We start from the raw sequence: 22,803 nt of genomic DNA on the forward strand, positions 1-22,803 counted from the left end.
GTGCTGGAGAGAAAGGACAGGCAATAAAAAGATGCAGTCCTCTGGTATGTTCAAGTGATAAGATTCCACCCAAATCGCCTCGGCCACGTCGTAATATATGGCTTTCTCGCAGTCGGTCTGATTTCTTTACCCGAAAAGTTAGTCGGAAGATTAATGTCCAAGATCCATACTATACTCCTAGCAAGGGAACGTCACACAAAATTAATCCTTTCATTGCAAGGCAGGACTTGAAAGGTGGAAAAATAAAATTTGTAGACACACCAAGTAAATCGGTAATATCTCTAGCATTTGACCTGCCTTCACCTGATTCTGCAGACTGCTCGTTCATTTCAACAACCCAAGCCAAACAGAACCTTACTGGGGATTTTCAGGAAACTCTCGTCTCTGAGCGACGATATCGATCCCTTCCAGTTTCACCTGTTTTGCCAACAAAAGAATGTCATAGTTTTGGGCCCTTTTCATTAACATTGGGGAAATGTGACCCGGTGCAGTTGGGAACGGATGTGAGACAGAAAGTGTTGAACACTTCCAAATATTCTGTTTCGGAGATTCCACCATTTAAACAGAAACTTCCAATTCCGCAATCTCTTTCATCAGAACAGTTTGATGCTATGGACTGTTCAGGAAGTGAAGACATACCGGATGGAAATGACCTGTGTACAGAGCGCAGGACACAACTAAACACCTTAAAAACTGAAGAAAGCTACTGTCTCCGCGTTCCAGAGAGCTTGAATTGTAATTGTATAACAAGAGGCAATGAGCCAAATTTAAATGGTACATCTTGCAGTAACTGGAATAGCTCAATTTCCAGTGAAGAAGTGAAGGAGCGAGAAATGCAGAGGGACATGTCAAAATTAGCAATACCAGAACACAAGTCATCTTTTAGTGTCAGTATTGCACTGGAGCGAGATGAAATAGACCCAGGTAATTGTGCTGAAGCATCTGACGTGGATGGGCATTCCTCTGTGGTGCTGAATCCATGCATGAATTCAAATCCTTGCCACCTTCAGTCAAAATGCAATATTTGAAGAAACATTCATAAATTGTGTTGGTTACTTTTAACAACTTTCTGCTTGATTTAAAAAAAAAAAAAAAAAAAAAAAAAAAAAAATCCAGTTATTTTTATTTGGTCAGGAATGATATGAAAGTCTAGAATTCCAAAGCTCTTTTCAAACTTTGAGGTGCAGGTACCATGGATCACAGTCTATTCTGATTAATTTGATATTTGGTGATTGGCCAGTAAGATAAATTGACTTATTTGGGTAAACCTTTTGCATCTTATTTCTAATTGATTCATATATTTTATGGAAGTAGCTTTATAAACCAGCCAAAGGTAACTTCTACTAAATATCATCTGCATGCATGCAATATGTACCCCAGCGCCTTTCAGTATTTGTGAGGTATCAGTTTGATGACTAGTTTTCCTCGGCTTGTAAACAAGTAAATATTTTCCATTTTCCTGTATTGGAAATGATTTGTTGCATCATCTATGGTCTTTAATAGCTGGTCTTGCAGTTAAAATTTTCTGGGATATTTATTGGGAAAAATAACCAACTTTTTATTTGTGGGCTAGTCGAGATTCCTCTCAAAAAATTACATCTATATTTTACGAATTATTTAAAAATCTATTTCATTGTATTTTTCATGTTTCTACATAAATCTGTGCGAGGTAAGAGTACTGTGTTACCTTTAAGGATAGCCTGCAAATCCAAGGGTACCAGTACACAGTAAACTGTGTTTATCAATACTTTGTGTCCACATGAATGATGTAATTTTTGACTAAAGTTAAGCTGTACTCAAATTAACAAGGTGGACCATAAAGATTTCTTACTACAAGACAAGCACTTCATCACTTTCCTATAGCTTGAAAGATGTTACTACTGTATATTTTGTATTTCAACCTGGACTACTGTAACAGAGTTGGATGTATTGCCACAAGGTGCCATGTCTGTAATCATCTATGATGGGTCAACTCACAGGATTAGTGCAAAGATTTTCAAGTTTGCAGAAAAAAAAAATCAATAGTGTATTTATCTTTTACTGTGCAATCAATTCCATTATTTTGAGATTTTGTTCAAATTAGCTTTCTTCTCTTGATCTCAAAAAATGTGAACTCTTTTGTATTTCTTTGTAATTGGCTGTTGTGCCATGATTTAAGTGTAGATTTTGTATTTTCTGCTTCCTTCCTCTTATCGAGATGCATACTACTACTCCTTGTGGAGAATGCTTTTTATTTAATCAATTAGTTAAGGTTTTAATAATGGATGTGAATTACAGAATTTTTATTTTTACATCTTTGTTTAAGCGAAGTCTGGATTTAATCTAGATTGGAAATATTCATTAAGGTAAATTAGACCATATAATTTGCACCTTAACTAATGGTAAAGTTACCTCAGTTTATCTTGACCATTTTTTTCAAACTTATTCCAGATTTTCCTACTATGCATTTTATTGTATTGTTGATAATCTGTCAATTTGTACCCCCAGTCGAATTTGATGTAGTCAACAGATGCGCGATGTCGCCCACTATTTAGACCCATCAAATTAAATTAATTGATCAGCATTTGCTTCTAATTTCTTTAAATTGCATTATTTTAGTTTTACGTTTTTATGTATGTTTATTTATTTTGTGATTTGACCAGTTTTCTTTTGAATAATATTCAGTTTGACCATCCAAGTTACAGTATTATGGTGAAGACAGTTGTGTTAATCGGATTGCACCATTTACTTAATGCTCTCTAGTTTTTAATTAAAACTGAAGTGCGTTTGAATCCTACGTTAATTTGGCTAGCTGCGTTATTTGCATTGAGGCTTGTTTGGTTTAGAAATTCCCTTGGATTTTTCTTGGTTTCTTTGTTTGAATGTGCTTTTGGGATTCCTTGATGGGATGAACTGTTAAATCTTGAAGTTAGTTCCTGAACTTTTTTTTTTATATATATATATATATATATATATATATAATATATATAAAAAAATCATCTTGGTGACATTTTTCTATTTTCTGTGCCAGAGGTGTGCAAGCAATGCATAATTCTATAGAGAAAATGACTTGCATTCACTTTGAGGTATGACCCATGTAATCCAATACCAGAATAGAAAAAGTCCTTCCTTGCTTCTGCTCAGTTTATCATTTCTTCTCATGAAGATGTTTAAATAAGTTGCACTACGTAATTCGTTCTAACTATTAAGATTGAAATCTTGGCTGAGATTGTAAGTGCTGCATAAGTGTTTTTAGCAGAGATTATCTTGTACTGTACTTTAATGAGCTTTATTTTGAAGATGGTAACACATTGCTTGACATCATCTTTGACCACCAATTGGCCATGGTTTGGGTTACTGTTATAATGTTATATTGTTCAAGTGACAATCCATGTGATTTTGTATTTTTAAACTAGAATACCTCTTTCTTTTGGTTTGGTTAAACTTTGTGTTGATTCTTTCTACTTAGTTTTAGTTTCACACACTGTTTTACATAAATTAATTACTGATACCAAGTGGGCAGATATACAATGTACTGATTTATAACCATCCAAATCAACAATGGCGGGGAGGGTGGGGGGAGTTGTACAGCAAAAACATACGAACTATTTTCCTTTGGAAATGGAAAATATTTTGGATCATAATATTGGATATGATCAGCAGGCTGGGTTGGATCTGTGGAAAGAGTTGAATCACAGAGCTGATATATTAATGGTTTCTCTTTTTGCAGGTACTCCTTGACCTGCTGATTGTTTTTGGTTGGATCTCCAGCATCTGCAGTTTAATTTTTTTTTGCTGGAACTTAGATTGCTTCATACTTGACCCTCTTTAATGAACGCAGCTCCCCATCTCCCTCAATCATTGGATCCCATTCTGTAGTTACTCTTATATCCATCAAGAAATTATACAGAAATTTGAGTGTAAGGAGTTCCTTATTTTGATCTGAACGGTCAAAATTTTACAATTTTCCATTTCTGAATTGAGTATTCTTGCTACTTTGCTTTCTCTAAACAGAACCAGGTATTAAAGGACAGAAAACTAGTGGGATTGCATTTTAAATCCAGTTCTGTTTTTCTTTAGTCTATGTACAGCCAAATATAGCTTAATTAGTGCTATTTTGAGTTGCTCTGTACCAAAACTTGTCTATTACATGGCTGTAACTGAGCAGAAAACAGGTAGTTTTAGGAATAGTTTGTTGAGTGACATCTTCCAGAAAGTCTTGTTTCTGAATGTGATATGGTTATTAGTTATTAAAGTAACTAGGAGCATAATGATCTGAAAATAAGCTGGGACTCGCCTTGGTACTTGCAGAAAATAGGTGACAAAAAATTGCATATGACTAATGTACCTTACATTATTTTCAAATTTCTGCGTACCACCTATTTTCTCAATAGTGCAATGGAGAAAGCTGAGTGCCCTTTTAGTGTGCAATACTGGAATTTATCCCATGGCTGCAAGAAAATCTGCAAGCTTCTAAACTATTCAAAATAGTAGCTTTAAAAAAAGGCTTCAGAAATTATTCAACTTTTTTCTATAGAGTTCATTGCTTTTCATTTAATGATTAACTACCTTCATTTCTGAACTTAGAGGGACATGCTAAATCTTGTACTGAGGTGTGGATTACATTTTTAATTAGGTGTTTTCACTTGCCTATTTTTGAGCTGCTTTCATAACCACGCTTTTGTTACATCTACATGGATCCTTAAAGTATAACTAGTTAGCTGTACTTGGGACCCTCCATATAGGAGATCTGGAACATGCACTGTGAAATCATATATCAATGTTTCAAATGAAAATAGGAAGATGGAGGAGAATATTGACCAATAGTCAGTCTACCATGTGGCTGTGGGCTTTGCAGGCAACTCCAGATGAAGTGTATGTTTAAATAACTAAAATGCAGAGTTTTGAGAAGCATAATGGCCGATCTAAAATGGTCAGGTAATCCAGTGAGCTTGATGTGCCCAGGAAAGACTATTTTGCTTTAAGTAGAATTTTATTAATTTTCAAACTAATGATCACCCAAGCATTGTGATCTGTCTGGAAGCTCCTAATAGATGCTGTGAAACCTGTATTTTCCGTGGATAGAGAGGAAACTACTTTTTTCAGAAGCTTTATCCACCACTTCAAATTCACAAGCAAGTCCATCAATTTTCAACTCTCTAATTCAAGGTTATTTAAGTTATGATTTGAAAACCACTAATTGGAAAAATTGTAAATGAGAGGTACTTTTGATCACAGCTACAGATTGGATGAATGACTTGTTTTCATGCAGCAGAATTTTTGTCTATGCTGATTGAGGATAAATGGTTTCCTGGTTTGTGAACTTAACAGTTAAATGTACAGTATTATAACGTGCATTGGGCATTATTTTTGGAAATGCATTATTTTCTAAAATGGTTTGGCAAATTGGGAAACAATTTTGGCAATAAAACTTTTGAAATCAATTTCTTAAAGTTTTAAATTCTTAATTCTAGATTTAATTGTCAAGGTTTAGAAAGAATTGTTACTTGAACTCCATTTAAAAATGTTTGTAAAGGACTTTGATTATCAATTGGTCTTCCATTAAGGAAGTTTTCACTGTGAGACTTTTGTTAGCAAATACATTTAAGTGGAAAAAATTAAGTTGTACTTGATAGTTTGCTATTTGATAATTAATTTCCTTCACATTTTTCCTAGTGGGGGGAAATATAATGTATTTAAGCAGCTAATATTCACATTTCCATCATTTAAATAACTTCCTGGCTATGCTTTTATGATGAATTAATCTGGAATTTTAAGGGAAACTCCAGGCTCCAAATAGCTATTCAATGCAGCTAAAGCTATTTTATCAAATGTCTAACAAGTGTGATTTCATCTGAAAATTTAAGTTTATTGTAGAACAGTAAATGGGCTCTGGGTACTTCTTTATAGTTCATACTTGTTGAAATGGTATGAAAATGGAGAACACCACACCATACCAATGGAAGTGTCATCTTTATCAGACTACAAAGCAACCATTAATGGACTTGGAATTCGTTTGTTTATCAAGTTTTGATTTCAAAAACTGTTGGTGCTTGGCTCTATGTAGAAATCAGCACAGGTTGTTTTTGGTGATTATTAGTTCTACAATGACAAGTGAAGTATGTATTCAGTCAACTAAGGTTATTTGGAGTCTGTAATTTCCATCTGCTGCAGTCATGGGGGAGAAAAAACTATTAGCTTGTTTGAAGAACAAATCAATCTGGCAACAAAATGTAACATAAGGACATTGGATTTGGAGAATGAAAGTTACTTTGAATCATAACAGAACCAAATATAAACACTTTCTATATGGTTTGGGGAACTATGTAGGTTTTGCTGTTTTTATTAATGGGCTGTATAGGATGTTGAAGCCTGCTAGAGACTTAGGAAAATTATTTTTGTAATGATTATGGAAAAGTTGTAGACTTTGAACTATTTGGTATATTTACCACTGCAAATGATCTAGTTGTAATAGAAAGCCTTTAAATGAAGTACTGTACGGTTTGTAATTCTGTAAGAATTGCCACAAGTAATTTTGCCCTTGTACATATTTGGATTTATTTGGTCATATAGGTTGTATTATGGAAAATGAATCTCTGTGAAGAACGGAGTATCAACGGATGCTGTGGAAATTCAACCCACAAGTGTTGACATTGAATAGCAATATTAATGTGAATTTGTTCATTAATCAAACTTAATTGTACATTTTCCAGAAAGTTGTTTAATTACAATAGTATACATTGAATAAATAACTGGAGAACTGTGGTTGCAAAAAGAAGACAACTCAAATAGTTGTACAATGTTTATGAGTCAGAATGTGAAATGAAGTGATCCTTTCCAATTTATTAAGAAAAATTCATTAATGACTTCGAATGACTCAGAAATTGTGAAACTGTTGGTTCTAAGAAATGTTAAACTGGGCAAAGTCCCCGAAAAGGATGTTCTTCAATGGAAACTTGAAAGCTGTTTTGTGTCTACTGTGGAGTTATTGATTAAACTTAAATGCAATTTGTTTTGTTTCAGTACATCTCATGACCATTCTTGTACAGTACTATGCAAAAGTCTTAGGCACCCTAGATTTTTATGGTTTCAGATGGTACAGCCCTGATCTCAACACCAGAGTTTGTCTGGAATTACCTTGACTGACAGACAAGCAAGCGAGGTAGCAAAAGTCTGTGGAAGCACTGTGGCAAGTTCTCCAAGGTCCTTGGAACAACCTAACAGCCAATTTTTCATTTAAAACTGCATGAGTGTATCAGATTTGATGCAGTTTTGAAGTGTGGTCACACCAAATGGTGACTTAAATTAATTTTTTAAAACTGTTTACTGTTCTTTATAGTAATTTTTTTGATTATTTTGAAAGCACCTAAGACTTTTGCACAGTACTGTATCATTTACTTTGAGATATGCAAGTTTAAACGATGACCTATGATTATCCTTTTAACATGTTCTATTAGATACTTAAGTAACTAGATTGTTTGCACTTGTAATAATGCCTTTACATTGTCACTACATTTTATGCAATTTTTTGCAATGGGAAGAAAATGTTTATTGTAGATCTATTTTCATATTTATGAAGATATTTGATAAATGTCTTAAAATTCAGAACTCTATAATAAAACTTTAAATTAAAGTGAAAATTTTGCTTCTATTATGGTTTCCAGCAATTGAGGCCGTTTCTCAAGTCACAAATAGTGAAAGGGTGATGGACATGACATGCTTAATGTTTTATTTCACACTTCTTTGAATTACTACTCTTGCATTAGATTTGGGCAAATTGTCTACACCTTATATCAAATTATCTATAAAACAATATGCTGCTTTCATCAGAAGTTGAGGACATATCTTCAAAGTTACTCAGTTGCATGCAGCAAGTTTTTTGAGGAAATGCATGTGTTCCTAGATCAAATTTATGCTTCAAGTTCCTAACAGTGAGCACTTTTGCACATTTCCAAAAATATCCCCAGGCAAATGTTCAGGGGATACTTGCGTGGGGTTCTGCATAGATACGTTCCAGTGAGACGGGGAAAGGATGGTAGGGTACAGGAACCGTGGAGTACAATGGCTGTTGTAAATCTAGTCAAGAAGAAAAGAGCTTATGAAAAGTTTTAAAAAAAAACTAGGTAATGATAGAGATCTAGAAGATTATAAGGCTAGCAGGAAGGAGCTTAAGAATGAAATTAGGAGAGCCAGAAGGGGCCATGAGAAGGCCTTGGCAGACAGGATTAAGGAAAACCCTAGCAACACACATAAGTTGCTGGTGAATGCAGCAGGCCAGGCAGCATCTCTAGGAAGAGGTGCAGTCGACGTTTCAGGCCGAGACCCTGCGTCAGGACTTCGTTAGGAAAACCCTAAGGCATTCTACAAGTATGTGAAGAGCAAGAGGATAAGATGTGAGAGAATAGGAGCAATCAAGTGACAGTAGAAAAGTGTGTATGGAACCGGAGGAGATGGCAGAGGTACTTAATGAATACTTCAGTATTCACTATGGGAAAGGATCTTGCCGATTGTAGGGATGACTTACAGTGGACTGAAAAGCTTGAGCATGTAGATATTAAGGAAGAGGATGTGTTGGAGCTTTTAGAAAGCATCAAGTTGGATAAGACACCGGGACCGGATGTGAGGTACCCCAGCTACTGTGGGAAGCGAGAGGAGATTGCTGAGCCTCTGGCGATGATCTTTGCATCATCAATGGGGACGGGAGAGGTTCCAGAGGATTGGAGGGTTGCGGATGTAGTTCCCTATTCAAGAAAGGGAGTAGGGATAGCTCAGGAAATTATAGACCAGTGAGTCTTACTTCAGTAGTTGGTAAGTTGATGGCGATGATCCTGAGGGACAGGATTTATGAACATTTGGAGAGGTGTAATATGATCAGGAATAGTCAGCATAGCTTTGTCAAAGGCAGGTTGTGCCTTACGAGCCTGATTGAATGTTTTTTGAGGATGTGACTAAACACATTGATGAAGGTGGGCTGTAGATGTAGTGTATATGGATTTTAGCAGGGCATTTGACAAGGTACCCCATGCAAGGCTTATTGAGAAAGTAAGGAGGCATAGGATCCAAGGGGATATTGCTTTGTAGATCCAGAACTGGCTTGCCCACAGAAGGCAGAGTAGTTGTAGACGGGTCATATTCTGCATGGAGGCCGGTGACCAGTGGTGTGCCTCAGGGATCTGTTCTGGGACCCCCTACTCTTTGTGATTTTTATAAATGACCTAGATGAGGAAGTAAAGGGATGGGTTGGTAAATTTGCTGATGACACAAAGGTTGGGGGTGTTTTGTGGATAGTGTGGAGGGCTGTCAGAGGTTACAGCGGGACATTTATAAGATGCAAAACTGGGCTGAGAAGTGGCAAATGGAGTTCAACCCAGATAAGTGTGAGGTAGTTCATTTTGGTAGAATATAGCATTAATGGCAAGACTCTTGGCAGTGCGGAGGATCAGAGGGATCTTGGGGTCTGAGTCCATAGGACACTCAAAGCTGCTGTGCAGGTTGACTCTATGGTTAAGAAGGCATACAGTGCATTGGCCTTCATCAATCGTGGGATTGAGTTGAAGAGCCGAGAGATAATGTTGCAGCTATATTAGACCCTTGTCAGACCCCACTTGGAGTACTGTGCTCAATTCTAGTCGCCTCACTACAGGAAGGATGTGGAAACCATAGAAAGGGTGCAGAGGAGATTTACAAGGATGTTGCCTGGGTTGGGGAGCATGCCTTGTGAGAATAGGTTGAGTGAACTCAGCCTTTTCTCCTTGAGCAACAGAGGATGACAGGTGATCTGATGGAGTTGTACAAGATAACGAGAGGCATTGATCATGTGGATAGTCAGAGGCTTTTTCCCAGGGCTGAAATGGCTAGCATGAGAGGGCATAGTTTTAGGGTGCTTGGAAGTAGGTACAGAGTAGATGTCAGGGGCAAGTTTTTTTTTAAAATGCAGAAAGTGGTGAGTGCGTGGAATGGGCTGCTGGTGGAAACGACAGAGTCTTTTAAGAGACACCCAGATGAATACATGGAGCTTAGAAAAATAGAGGGCTTTGGGTAAGCCTAGGTAGCTCTAAGGTAAGGACATGTTTGGCACAGCTTTGTTTGCCCAAAGGCCTGTATTGTGCTATAGGTTTTCTATGTTTCTATTTTCTTCAACGTAACCACCACTGCTTGATAATTAGCAATACAATCAAGGCATTGACATCTTGAGTTACCATTAACTAGCTTGTATGAATATGGCTAACTATTCTGTGGTATATTTCACCTTGTGAATCAAATATTTCCACCATATAACCTACAAATGACGATTGAATTCCCCAGCAAAGTTCATCTGATGGTGTGACCTTTAGAGCAGCCTACTTAAGCCACATGCCATCTACCCCCTCCAGCACGAGGCACAACCAATACTAAGTGATGAGATACGAACATACAGGCTGGAGTGTCCTTGTTTATTTTAAGCTTCACAATAACCTGATTGAAGAATAACTATTGCTTCATGTCTTGAGTACATATTTGCAGTAGGGATTTAAGGAAATTACTTGGACTCACTTAAATTTTAAAAATGCTGCTATGTATCAAAGAAATACAATGAGATTTTTAATTACAGGAAAAGTGCTTTATGATCAAATGACTTCAAAAACACACGCAATGCTGGAAATCGACAGCAATACACACACAATACTGAGGAACTCTTGGTCAAAAACATCAACTCTATTCCTCTGCATAGATGCTGCTTGACCTGCTGAGTTTCTCCATTATTTTGTGTTTTGCTCCAAATGATTTCAATGTGGACAAAGTTATTTAAAAAACTACTCAAACTGCAAGCAATGGACTGTCTGCAATATAAATAACTGGAAGATTAAATCTTTAATATCCAGAGTACCTCAAAGAAAAAGGCAGTCTATCAATACTTATGCTTTATCAGATTTCAATTTGAGGCTGTACTATTAAACACCTTCCAAAACATAAACTAAAGGTAAACTAAAAGGGAAAGAATTGTGATATTTGCTTAAAGACCAGATAGTTTAAAGTAGCTATCTCATTTTTAGAAATTTACCATTTACTTTAAATAAGACCATAAAAGTAAACTGAAGGGAGTTTTGGAAATCATTTTTAAAACTATTTGCCATAAACTTTGTGGCCCCAATCTCAGTGTTTGCCCCACACCAATTCAATCTTGGCCTTGTGAGCTTTTGAAGATTTTGAAAAAGAGCTTTTAGAAATCTGTAAGGGTATGGATTTCCCACTCAGATAAAGTTTATTACGGCAGTCTGGGAGCCAAGGATCTGTGGCTGTGCTATTTTCACTATTTTTCCACATCATAATATAAGCCATTATAAATCCAGTCATGAACGCATCAAATCCAGCACGGTGCGTACCTCCATCACATTTTTCCATTTTGTTCCTTTCCACAACAATTTCATTTGCTGGACACAATTGATTCCCAGGATTATTCCCCTTTTTATTGTTGCTTAAGTCCTGCATATCTGTTCCTGAACAGGGATCTTCAGTGTTCTTTTCGTAAATGGAGCCATTGGAAGCTTGTACATCACTTAAAAGCTTAGCCTGAACCTCCCCAGTGTCCATTTTTTCTGGTTGCTCATCGCTACCACCACACAGTAACTTTTGTGGAGGGCCATCGTTAGGAGTCAAATTATCTATCGACTCTGGTTCCACAGCACTATCACTCAAATCCACTGCCTGCTGCTTCCGTCGTCTTCTAGCCTTTCTCCTCTTTCTTTTAACATCCTTGATCCGTTCATCTTCGTCAATGATGAGATCAATATTGTGTGACAGCGTGCATTTCATTCCATTACGACACCATCCATAAGCCTTTTAAAAGACATATCATAAGAACATTAACAAGAGAAAGTCTGCAGCTACCGGAAATCTGAACAACACACACAAAATGCTGGAGGAACTCGGCAGGCCAGCTAGAAAAGAATACAGTTGACATTTAACATTGTGTGCGTTGCTTACGAGAACATTAATAGTAGTGAGCTATTTGGCCCTATTTTACCCAACTAAAGTGTCTGACTTTATACCTCAGCATTGCCTTCCTATACTAACCAAATTAGATCACAAATAATCTAATCTGTCTTGAATTTACTCACTGAGCCTCCGTCAGTACAGAATTGCAAACATAGTGAAGAAATTTCTCATTTTGTTTCTGCATAGCCAAGCCTTTATTCTGAGGCCTGACTTCAATGGCAGAGTGTGCAACCTTAAGAAACAATATCCCAACATCTGCCATCAAGCTGCATAATTTATTAAGCTTTAATGAGATCATTTTGTTCTGGAGAATGTTGGTGTTGAATAGTTAAGTTCTGCTCACAAAACAACCAGTTCCACCCCCGCGGTGTCGCAGGAGCTGCCAGTACTAAGCTCAATGTGGGACTGCATTACGGACTCCAGCTCCAGTTTTTCTTGCAGTTTACTCTTGTAGCCTTCCCCATGGGTGGGTATATCAACAAAGCAGTGGGGGTTTGAGATCAGAGTTTTCCTTCTCCTAGATGACCTGCCAACCCCCATCTACCTGAAGCAATAGGTTTTAAGGCACCAGTAACTCATCTTTGCCCCTTCTCCTGTCAGTAGAAACGTTCTACTGTGAAGACCAGGACTTCAGTTGTCAGAGGCTATTTGAGACGCATGCCATTGGGCACATTTAATAAGCAGTGGGAGCTTATCCCAACTACCCCCTGGCTATAGCAACTTCAAGGAACCAATTATTAAATTAATACCCATATTGTCTGCTACAAGAGTCATGCTATGCTATTCTGAACATATAATCCCCAATTCTTCATAACCATCAGAAAAACGTATACAAAGATATCTGGCTATTGTTCCCATGGATTGTTTCAGGGATTGTATTCAGAAATTTTAGAGTAAACCACTTATGGTCTAACTCAGTGATCCCCAACCACTGGGCCGTGAGGAAACAATATGATTTGGTGATATGAATGGATATGAGTTAGCTACATCTTTCCTCATTCCCTGTCACGCACTGTTGAACTTGAACACTTCCCCCCCCCCCCCCACCCCCACCCCCCGTTGGCCGGTCCGCAAGAATATTATCAATATTAAGCAACACACATCAAAGTTGCTGGTGAATGCAGCAGGCCAGGCAGCATCTCTTGGAAGAGGTACAGTTGACGTTTCGGGCCGAAACCCTTTGTCAGGACCCTTCGTGAGTCTTGACGAAGGGTCTTGGCCCGAAACATCAACTGTACCTCTTCCTAGAGATGCTGCCTGGCCTGTTGCGTTCACTAGCAACCTTGATGTGTGTTGCTTGAATTTCCAACATCTGCAGATTTCCTTGTGTTTGCGTTATCAATATTAAGCCAATCTGTGGTGTGAAAAAGGTTGGGGACCCCTGGTCTAAGTCACTTCAAGGGAGGGATTTTATGGAAAAGGGTACAAATTTCACCAACGACATTATACTCACAGAAAACTGTTCACATATTTCGACTTTTTTCTGTTCTGTTACATCCTTGTCCGCCTCAGGGAGGTTGCAGTAGCGATAATCAATATAATCCACAAATCCCTGTCGGTAATTGCAGAACTCAATGGAGAGATGGCTGTTATTTGCATCAGTTAATTTGGTATTCTCTCTTCTGCTGTAAATTGAAGCAAATAAACCTTGCATCCTTAATTCTTTAGGATTTCAGGCAATAATAAATAAAAAATAGGGTACGTATACAAACAATCTACAAGCCACTAGAGGTCAATAAAGAGCTATACAAAACTCAAAACAACCAGCATTGTACCACTCCCGAGATTTTCGTTGAAACTGTGCGAGTTATTTTGTGGAAATATCTGTTTTGCAGAAATTGACCCAAAAAATACTGTGTAGAACATATGAGAGTTTGGAGCAACAGCTTTTTCAAAAATACATTCCCCTGGTCAGACACTTTAATATTTTACTATTTATTGATAATAGCTCATATCATGTGTCTGTGGGAGTGTAACAATTTTACCACTCATTGAGAGCATCCAGACACTAAAGACACCCACATTAGATTATTGTTTTGACTACATTCTGCCTTCAATACTATAATTCTAAGCAAACTGATCTCCAACCTCCTGGATCTGGGACTCAGTATCTTCATCTGCAAATTAATATTTGACTTTGTGAACAACAGACTGCAAACAGTAAGAATAGGCAGCAACACCTCCATCATGATTATGCTCAACAGTGGTGTCCCACAAGTCTGCATCCTCAGCCCCTGATCAACTCTCCGTATACTCATAACTGCATGACCAGATTCTGCTCTAACTGCATTTACAACTTTGCATGATAGCACCCTAGTGGCTGGTTCTCAAATAAAGATGAATCAGAGTACATAAAGGAGGTAGAGAGCCTAGTGACATGGTGTTATGACAACAATCTTTCCCGCAATGTCAGGAAAACAAAAGGGCTGGTCGTTAACTAGTGGGGTGGTGCCTATGCTGCTGTATACATAATGGTGTTGAGGTTGCAAGCTTCAAGTTCCTAAGAGTTAATATCACCAATAGTCTCTCATGGGCTAACCATATAGACAGTGCAGCCAAGAAAGCGCACCAGCACCTCTACCTTGTCAGCAGGCTAAAGAAATCTAGCACGCTCTCGTAGACCCTTTCAAATTTTCATTGATGGATCATAGAAAGCATCCGACCTAGATGAACAGTGGCTTATGGCAACGGCTCTGCCTGTGAGTGCAGGAAAATGCAGAGTTGTGGACACAGCTCAGCACATCACAGGAACCAGCCTCCTCTCTGCTTACACTTCTTGATGCCTCAGTAAAGCAGCCAGTATAAACAAAAACCCCACCCATCGCAGACATTCTCTCTTCTTCCCGCTCCCTTCAGGCAGAAGATACAAAAGTCTGAAATCATATAGCACCAGGCTCAAGGACAGCTTCCGTCAAATTTGTGGAATTCATTGCCACAGGCGGCTGTAGAGGTCAAGTCACTGGGTATATTTAAGGCAGAGGTTGACAGATTCTTGATTAGTCAGGGCATGAAGGGGTACAGGGAGAAGGCAGGAGATTGGAGCTGAAAGAGAAATGGATCAGCCATGACAAAATGGTGGGTCAAATGGCCTAAATATGCTCCTATATCTTATGGTCTTCTATCCTGCTGCTATAATACTGTTGAATGGCTCCCCAGTACAAGATAAACTCTTAATCTTGCAATTTAACTCGATCTGACCTTGCACCTTGTCAACCTGCACTACACTCCTCTCTGTAATTGTAACACTTTATTCTGCATTTTTGTTTTACTTTGCTTTACTGCAATGCACTGCTGTAATCAATTGATCTGTATGAACAGCATTCAAGACCATTTCTTCACCGTAACTTGGTACATGTGACTCTTTTGTTTGATTATTTTGCATGCTGAATGCATTAGCTGCAGCAATTAGCAATATATTTTAACTCCAGCTTTTCCACAATTTATAAAAATATTCATGCTTGCACCCCCCCACATCACACCCAAATAGATCAAAAATGGTTTTTAAACATACAAGATTCCCATTATTTTTCTACTGTAGCCAGCACAGTAACATAGCAGTTAGTGTAATATTATTACATAGTTATTGCATAGTAGGAGAATTATGGGATATGGGGAAAAGGCAGGTATGTGGAGATAAGTCCATGGTCAGGTCAGCCCAGCCATGAACTTATTGAATGGCAGAGCAGGTTTGATAGGCCAGATGGCTGACTCCAGCTCCTGTTTCTTATGTTCTTAATACAGAACCAGCTGTAAGAGTGGGGTTCACCTCCACCGTTGTCCGTGAGGAGTTTGTATGTTGTTCCTGGACAACATGTGCTTCTTCTGAGTGCTACCACCTCGTACCACATTCCAAAGACATACAAGTTCAGGGTTAATGAGCTGTGGGCATGCTGTTGCACCAGATGTGTGGTGACACTTGTGAGCTGCCCCCTCTCCTCCCACCAGCACAATCCTCACTGATTTGATTTGATGCAAACAATATATTTCATTGTATATTTATTTTTTCATGCGATAAACAAAGTTAATCTTTAAATCTTTATCTTTAGTCCTTTAACTCAGGAGAACTTTAACTTCCCTAATATTGATTGGCACCTGATTAGTTCCAATGGTTTAGACGGGGCAGAGTTTGGTAAGTGTGTCCAGGACGGATTCCTGTCACAGTATGTGGACAGGTCGACTAAGGGGAATGCCATACTAGATCTAGTATTAGGTAACAAACTGGGTCAGGTCACAGATTTCTCAGTGGGTGAGCATCTGGGGTCAGTGACCACCGCTCCCTGGCCTTTAGCATTATCATGGAAAAGGACAGAACCAGAGAGGACAGGAAAATTTTTAATTGGGGAAGGGCAAATTATGAGGCTATAAGGCTGGAACTTGCAGGTGTGAATTGGGGTGATGTTTTTGCAGGGAAATGTATTATGGACATGTGGTCGATGTTTAGGGATTTCCTGCTGGATGTTAGGGATAAGTTTATCCCGGTGAGGAAGATAAAGAATGGTAGTGTGAAGGAACCACGGGTGACAAGTGAGGTGGAAAATCTAGTCAGGTGGAAGAAGGCAGCATACATGAGGTTTAGGAAGCAAGGATCAGATGGGTCTATTGAGGAATATAAGGCAGCAAGGAAGGGGCTGAGGAGAGCAAGAAGGGGGCATGAGAAGGCCTTGGCGAGTAGGGTAAAGGAAAACCCCAAGGCATTCTTCAATTATGTGAAGAACAAAAGGATGACAGGAGGAAAGGTAGGACCGATTAGAGATAAAGGTAGGAACATGTGCCTGGAGGCTGTGGAAGTGAGCGAGGTCCTCAATGAATACTTCTCTTCGGTATTCACCAATGAGAGGGAACTTGATGACGGTGAGGACAATATGAATGAGGTTGATGTTTTGGAGCATGTTGATATTAAGGGAGAGGAGGTGTTGGAGTTGTTAAAATATATTAGGATGGATAAATCCCTGGGGCCTGACGGAATATTCCCCAGGCTGCTCCACGAGGCGAGGGAAGAGATTGCTGAACCTCTGGCTCGGATCTTCATGCCCTCGTTGTCCATGGGAATGGTACTGGAGGATTGGAGGGAGGTGAATGTTGTCCCCTTGTTCAAAAAAGGTAGTAGGGATAGTCCGGGTAATTTATCATCATAACTTATCACACCGGACAGCCAGCCACTCTAGTGTTGTTTAGTTGATGTTGAGCAGGTCAGTTTCAGCTAAATCAGGTGAGAGTGGGCAGTTGCACAGAACGTGTTCGATGTTCTGCAGCCTTTCGCCACACTCACAGGATTCGCTGGTCTTTAAACCCCACTTCACCATATTGTCTCCCGTCCTACAAACTCCCGCTCTCGCTCTGTTGAGAGTGCACCACTTCCGTCTGTCAAGCAGTGCCCCGTCTGGTAACATTTCTGTGGGGTCTTGCACTGTATTGTTTGGTGGGGTTCTGGCTCCTGTTTGTTGCCAGAGGTCAATCCTGTATGTTTGGGGGGATGTTCCGTGCGGTAGTTCCTCCACTGTAGCAAAACTTTTCCTTGATTTTAGGCAGTTGGAAACCGGCACATGATGATGTAGTGGGTGCCATGGATCCAAGTTCTGTTTACCTTTTTCCATTTTTGTTGTAGTGTGTCTTCAGATCTCTGGGGGAGCAATGCCTGCATGTCTGTAAATGATGTTAGTGGGTGTGGGGCACAGTGTGCCTGTGATTATTCAGCAGGCTTCGTTAAGCAACGGGTAATTATAGACCAGTGAGCCTTACGCCTGTGGTGGGAAAGCTGTTGGAAAAGATTCTTAGAGATAGGATCTATGGGCATTTAGAGAATCACGGTCTGATCAGAGACAGTCAGCATGGCTTTGTGAAAGGCAGATCGTGTCTAACAAGCCTGATAGATTTCTTTGAGGTGGTGACCAGGCAGATAGATGAGGGTAGTGCAGGGGATGTGATCTACATGGGTTTTAGTAAGGCATTTGACAAGGTTCCACACGGTAGGCCTATTCAGGAAGTCAGAAGGCATGGGATCCAGGGAGGTTTGGCCAGGTGGATTCAGAATTGGCTTGCCTGCAGAAGGCAGAGGGTGGTAGTGGAGGGAGTACATTCAGATTGGAGGATTGTGACTAGTGGTGTCCCACAAGGATCGGTTCTGGGACCTCTGCTTTTCGTGATTTTTATTAATGACCTGGGGGTAGAAGGGTGGGTTGGCAAGTTTGCAGACGACACAAAGGTTGGTGGTATTGCAGACAGTGTAGAGGATTGTTGAGGATTGCAGAGACATTGATAGGATGCAGAAGTGGGCTGAGAAGCGGCAGATGGTGTTCAACCCAGAAGTGTGAGGTGGTGCACTTTGGAAGGACAAACTCCAAGTATAAAGTTAAGGCATCCGTTAGTCTTGCGAGACCATGGATCTGCGCCTGGAAAGTCTTCATGCTCCAGGGCACAGGCCTGGGCAAGGTTGTATGGAAGACCGGCAGTTGCCCATGCTGCAAGTCTCCCCTCTGCACGACACCGATGTTGTCCAAGGGAAGGTTATGAGGACCCATACAGCTTGGCACCAGTGTTGTCGCAGAGCAATGTGTGATTAAGTGCCTTGCTCAAGGACGTAAAACGCTGCCTTGGCCGGGGCTCGAACTCACGACCTTCAGGTCACTAGTCCAATGCCTTAACCACTTGGCCACGTGCCCACATTGAGTACAAAGTAAATGGCAGGATACTTGGTAGTGTGGGGGAGCAGAGGGATCTGGGGGTACATGTCCACAGATCCCTGAAAGGTGCCTCACAGGTAGATAGGATAGTTAAGAAAGCTCATGGGGTGTTAGCTTTCATAAGTTGAGGGATAGAGTTTGAGTCGCGAGGTAATGATGCGAGCTCTATAAAACGCAAACAACAGGAATTCTGCAGGTGCTGGAAATTCAAGCAACACACATCAAAGTTGCTGGTGAACGCAGCAGGCCAGGCAGCATCTTTAGGAAGAGGTGCAGTCGACGTTTCAGGCCGAGACCCTTCGTCAGGACTAACTGAAGGAAAAGTGAGTAAGGGATTTGAAAGTTGGAGGGGGAGGGGGAGATCCAAAATGATAGGAGAAGACAGGAGGGGGAGGGATGGAGCCAAGAGCTGGACAGGTGACAGGCAAAAGGGATACCAGAGTATCATGGGACAGGAGGTCTGGGAGGAAAGACGGGGTGGGGGGGGGTGACCCAGAGGATGGGCAAGGGGTATATTCAGAGGGACAGAGGGAGAAAAAGGAGAGTGAGAGAAAGAATGTGTGTATAAAAATAACAGATGGGGAACGAGGGGGAGGTGGGGCATTAGCGGAAGTTAGAGAAGTCAATGTTCATGCCATCAGGTTGGAGGCTACCCAGACAGAATATAAGGTGTTGTTCCTCCAACCTGAGTGTGGCTTCATCTTTACAGTAGAGGAGGCCGTGGATAGACATGTCAGAATGGGAATGGGATGTGGAATTAAAATGTGTGGCCACTCGGAGATCCTGCTTTCTCTGGCGGACAGAATGTAGATGTTCAGCAAAGCGGTCTCCCAGTCTGCGTCGGGTCTCGCCAATATATAAAAGGCCACATCGGGAGCACTGGACGCAGTATATCACCCCAGCCGACTCACAGGTGAAGTGTTGCTTCACCTGGAAGGACTGTTTGGGGCCCTGAATGGTGGTAAGGGAGGAAGTGTAAGGGCATGTGTAGCACTTGTTCCGCTTACACGGGTAAGTGCCAGGAGGGATATCAGTGGGGAGGGATGGGGGGGACGAATGGACAAGGGAGTTGCATAGGGAGCGATCCCTGCGGAATGTGGGGGGCGGGGGAGGGAAAGATGTGCTTAGTGGTGGGATCCCGTTGGAGGTGGCGGAAGTTACGGAGAATAATATGTTGGACCCGGAGGCTGGTGGGGTGGTAGGTGAGGACCAGGGGAACCCTATTCCTAGTGAGGTGGCGGGAGGATGGAGTGAGAGCAGATGTACGTGAAATGGAAGAGATGCGTTTAAGAGCAGAGTTGATAGTGGAGGAAGGGAAGCCCCTTTCTTTAAAAAAGGAAGACATCTCCCTCGTCCTAGAATGAAAAGCCTCATCCTGAGAGCAGATGCGGTGGAGACGGAGGAATTGCGAGAAGGGGATGGCGTTTTTGCAAGAGACAGGGTGAGAAGAGGAATAGTCCAGATAGCTGTGAGAGTGGGGTGATATACTGCATCCGGTGCTCCCGATGTGGCCTTTTATATATTGGCGAGACCCGACGCAGACTGGGAGACCGCTTTGCTGAACACCTACGCTCTGTCCGCCAGAGAAAGCAGGATCTCCCAGTGGCCACACATTTTAATTCCACATCCCATTCCCATTCTGACATGTCTATCCACGGCCTCCTCTACTGTAAAGATGAAGCCACACTCAGGTTGGAGGAACAACACCTTATATCCCGTCTGGATAGCCTCCAACCTGATGGCATGAACATCGACTTCTCTAACTTCCACTAATGCCCCACACCCCCCTCGTTCCCCATCTGTTACTTATTTTTATACACACATTCTTTCTCTCACTCTCCTTTTTCTCCCTCTGTCCCTCTGAATATACCCCTTGCCCATCCTCTGGGTCCCCCCCCACCTCCTTGTCTTTCTTCCCGGACCTCCTGTCCCATGATCCTCTGGTATCCTTTTTGCCTATCACCTGTCCAGCTCTTGGCTCCATCCCTCCCCCTCCTGTCTTCTCCTATCATTTTGGATCTCCCCCTCCCCCTCCAACTTTCAAATCCCTTCCTGACTTTTCCCTCAGTTAGTCCTGACGAAGGGTCTCGGCCTGAAACGTCGACCTCACCTCTTCCTAGAGATGCTGCCTGGCCTGCTGCGTTCACCAGCAACTTTTATGTGTGCAGCTCTATAAAACTCTGGTTAGGCCACACTTGGAGTACTGTGTCCAATTCTGGTTGCCTCACTATAGGAAGGATGTGGAAGCATTGGAAAGGGTACAGAAGAAATTTACCAGAATGCTGCCTGATTTAGAGAGTATGGATTATGATCAGAGATTAAGGGAGCTAGGGCTTTACTCTTTGGAGAGGAGGATGAGAAGAGACATGATAGAGGTATACAAGATATTAAGAGGAATAGACAGAGTGGACAGCCAGCTGCTCTTCCCTAGGGCACCACTGCTCAGTACAAGATGACATGGCTTTAAGGTAAGGGGTAGGAAGTTCAAGAGGGATATAAGAGGAAGGTTTTATACTCAGAGAGTGGTTGGTGAGTGGAATGCACTGCCTGAGTCAGTGGTGGAGGCAGATACAGTAGTGAAATTTAAGAGACTACTAGACAGGTAAATGGAGGAATTTAAGTTGGGGGGGTTATATGGGAGGCAGGGTTTGAAGGTTGGCACAACATTGTGGGCCAAAGGGCCTGTACTATTCTATGTTCTATGTTTTAAGAACATCTCATACTACTTACCACTTTTTGTAGGCATATTCCAAGTAGGACGACATAAAGCGAGTCTCAAATTCTGAGACATACTTGGTATCATAAATCCCAGCTGGAAACATCTCAGATAGGTCAGCTGTGAAGGTCATAAGTTGGTCTGGTAGGTGAGCATAAAAACACTGGTACAGGAATGCCAAATCAATTAGTCCATTATGAAGAATTAAAGGCTTCTTTGACTGAATGATTTCTAGAAAGAGAGCTCTGATGTTCTGACCACGACATTCATTAAGCTGTAAATGAAGTGTAAAAAGGTAACCAATTGTTTAAGCAATTGAGTTAAGTTATTTACTTTCAAGTCTGCACACTTATTGGAATGAAGGGATCCTTTACTTTTATCGTTAAATGGACCCTTTATAGATATTATTTGGACAGCACCCTGGACCTAAGCGTTATGTTACAAGTCTGTTTATAACTTCACAAACCTTCAAAAACTACGAACAGTCAATGGGTCTCAGACACGTTCTTTAAGATCCTTCATTCCAACAATATGCCACAGCCCAAAGAATGCAGAACTTTGAACGTAAGCATGGTTTAGCTTAGTGATTGATCACAACTGACAACAGTATCTGAAGTGGGATACATTCTAAGGAAGTAAATGACAATGGGATTATATAGAGCTGCACTGTACTACAGAATGGAGCTAATCCTCAAAACTGCACTCGAGATCTATAATCCAAGCTTTGGTCAAGCTGTAGTATGTAGATGATATTTGTATTTGTGTCAAGCTCCAACCATTGTATGTTTCAGTGAAAGCATAAAAAACATAAGTCCTATGTCAATCTGCCTCCGCCACATCACATTGTCCTTCTATAATAAAGATTTAAAGTTAAACCCTGGGAAGCAAAGACCACTTCTTCTCATATATCAGATGAAAGCAGTCAGTGAAATTCACTACCACCTTGTGACCCAGCATAGTCTTCGGTCGTGGGGAAGGGCATTTGAAGAATCAATACCACAGACTTGTCACAATATTCATGGTCTATCAGGTAGTGATATCTACCCTCCTATATTGCTAAGATTGGGATCACTTGCAAGATGCATGCTTAAGGCATTGGAAACATATCAGCAATGCTCTCTCTGCAAATATCCTCCAAATTCATCACAAGGATAACAGAACCAAAATCAGTGCCCTTGGCCAGGGCAACATCCCAGTATTGAGGCCCTGCTTACGTTCTGTTCAGCCCACGTTCTCTGTTGCATGCCCTATACAACGTTTGAATCAGACACACTGTTCTGAGTTCATAAAAAAGCTTATCAGGTGGACAGAGGAAAATATCCAAGGATACGATCAAAACCTCGCAGAAGAAATGTAACATTGTCACCTACTCATGAGTATTTCTGGCCCATGACTACTCAAAGTGGAGAAAGGGCATTAGGAATGACACTGAGAATACAGAGGTCATGCACT

The 22,803-nt window shown here is 40.7% G+C and overlaps 2 protein-coding genes across 8 annotated transcripts in view; one reads left to right on the forward strand and one right to left on the reverse strand.

Annotated features, from left to right (window-relative positions):
- Positions 1–7,605, forward strand: part of LOC140205864 (dual specificity testis-specific protein kinase 2-like) — an 86,934-nt gene extending 79,329 nt beyond the window's left edge. For all 4 annotated transcript variants that reach the window (XM_072273662.1, XM_072273665.1, XM_072273664.1 and 1 more), the window contains one exon: positions 1–7,605. In XM_072273662.1, coding sequence (XP_072129763.1) covers positions 1–1,028 — 1,028 coding nt within the window. In that variant the 3' untranslated portion in view covers positions 1,029–7,605.
- Positions 6,524–22,803, reverse strand: part of toe1 (target of EGR1, exonuclease) — a 21,927-nt gene continuing 5,647 nt past the window's right edge. For 3 of the 4 annotated variants that reach the window (XM_072273671.1, XM_072273670.1, XM_072273669.1), the window contains exons 6-8: positions 21,366–21,625; positions 13,409–13,580; positions 6,525–11,796 (exon numbers count right to left, since the gene is read on the reverse strand). In XM_072273671.1, coding sequence (XP_072129772.1) covers positions 11,113–11,796; positions 13,409–13,580; positions 21,366–21,625 — 1,116 coding nt within the window. In that variant the 3' untranslated portion in view covers positions 6,525–11,112. Of the gene's footprint in view, positions 11,797–13,408; positions 13,581–21,365; positions 21,626–22,803 lie in introns of all 4 variants that reach the window. The other variant, XM_072273672.1, reaches the window with a different exon arrangement.

Source organism: Mobula birostris, chromosome 12 (assembly GCF_030028105.1).
Source record: "Mobula birostris isolate sMobBir1 chromosome 12, sMobBir1.hap1, whole genome shotgun sequence".
NCBI classification, from domain to species: Eukaryota; Metazoa; Chordata; class Chondrichthyes; order Myliobatiformes; family Myliobatidae; genus Mobula; species Mobula birostris.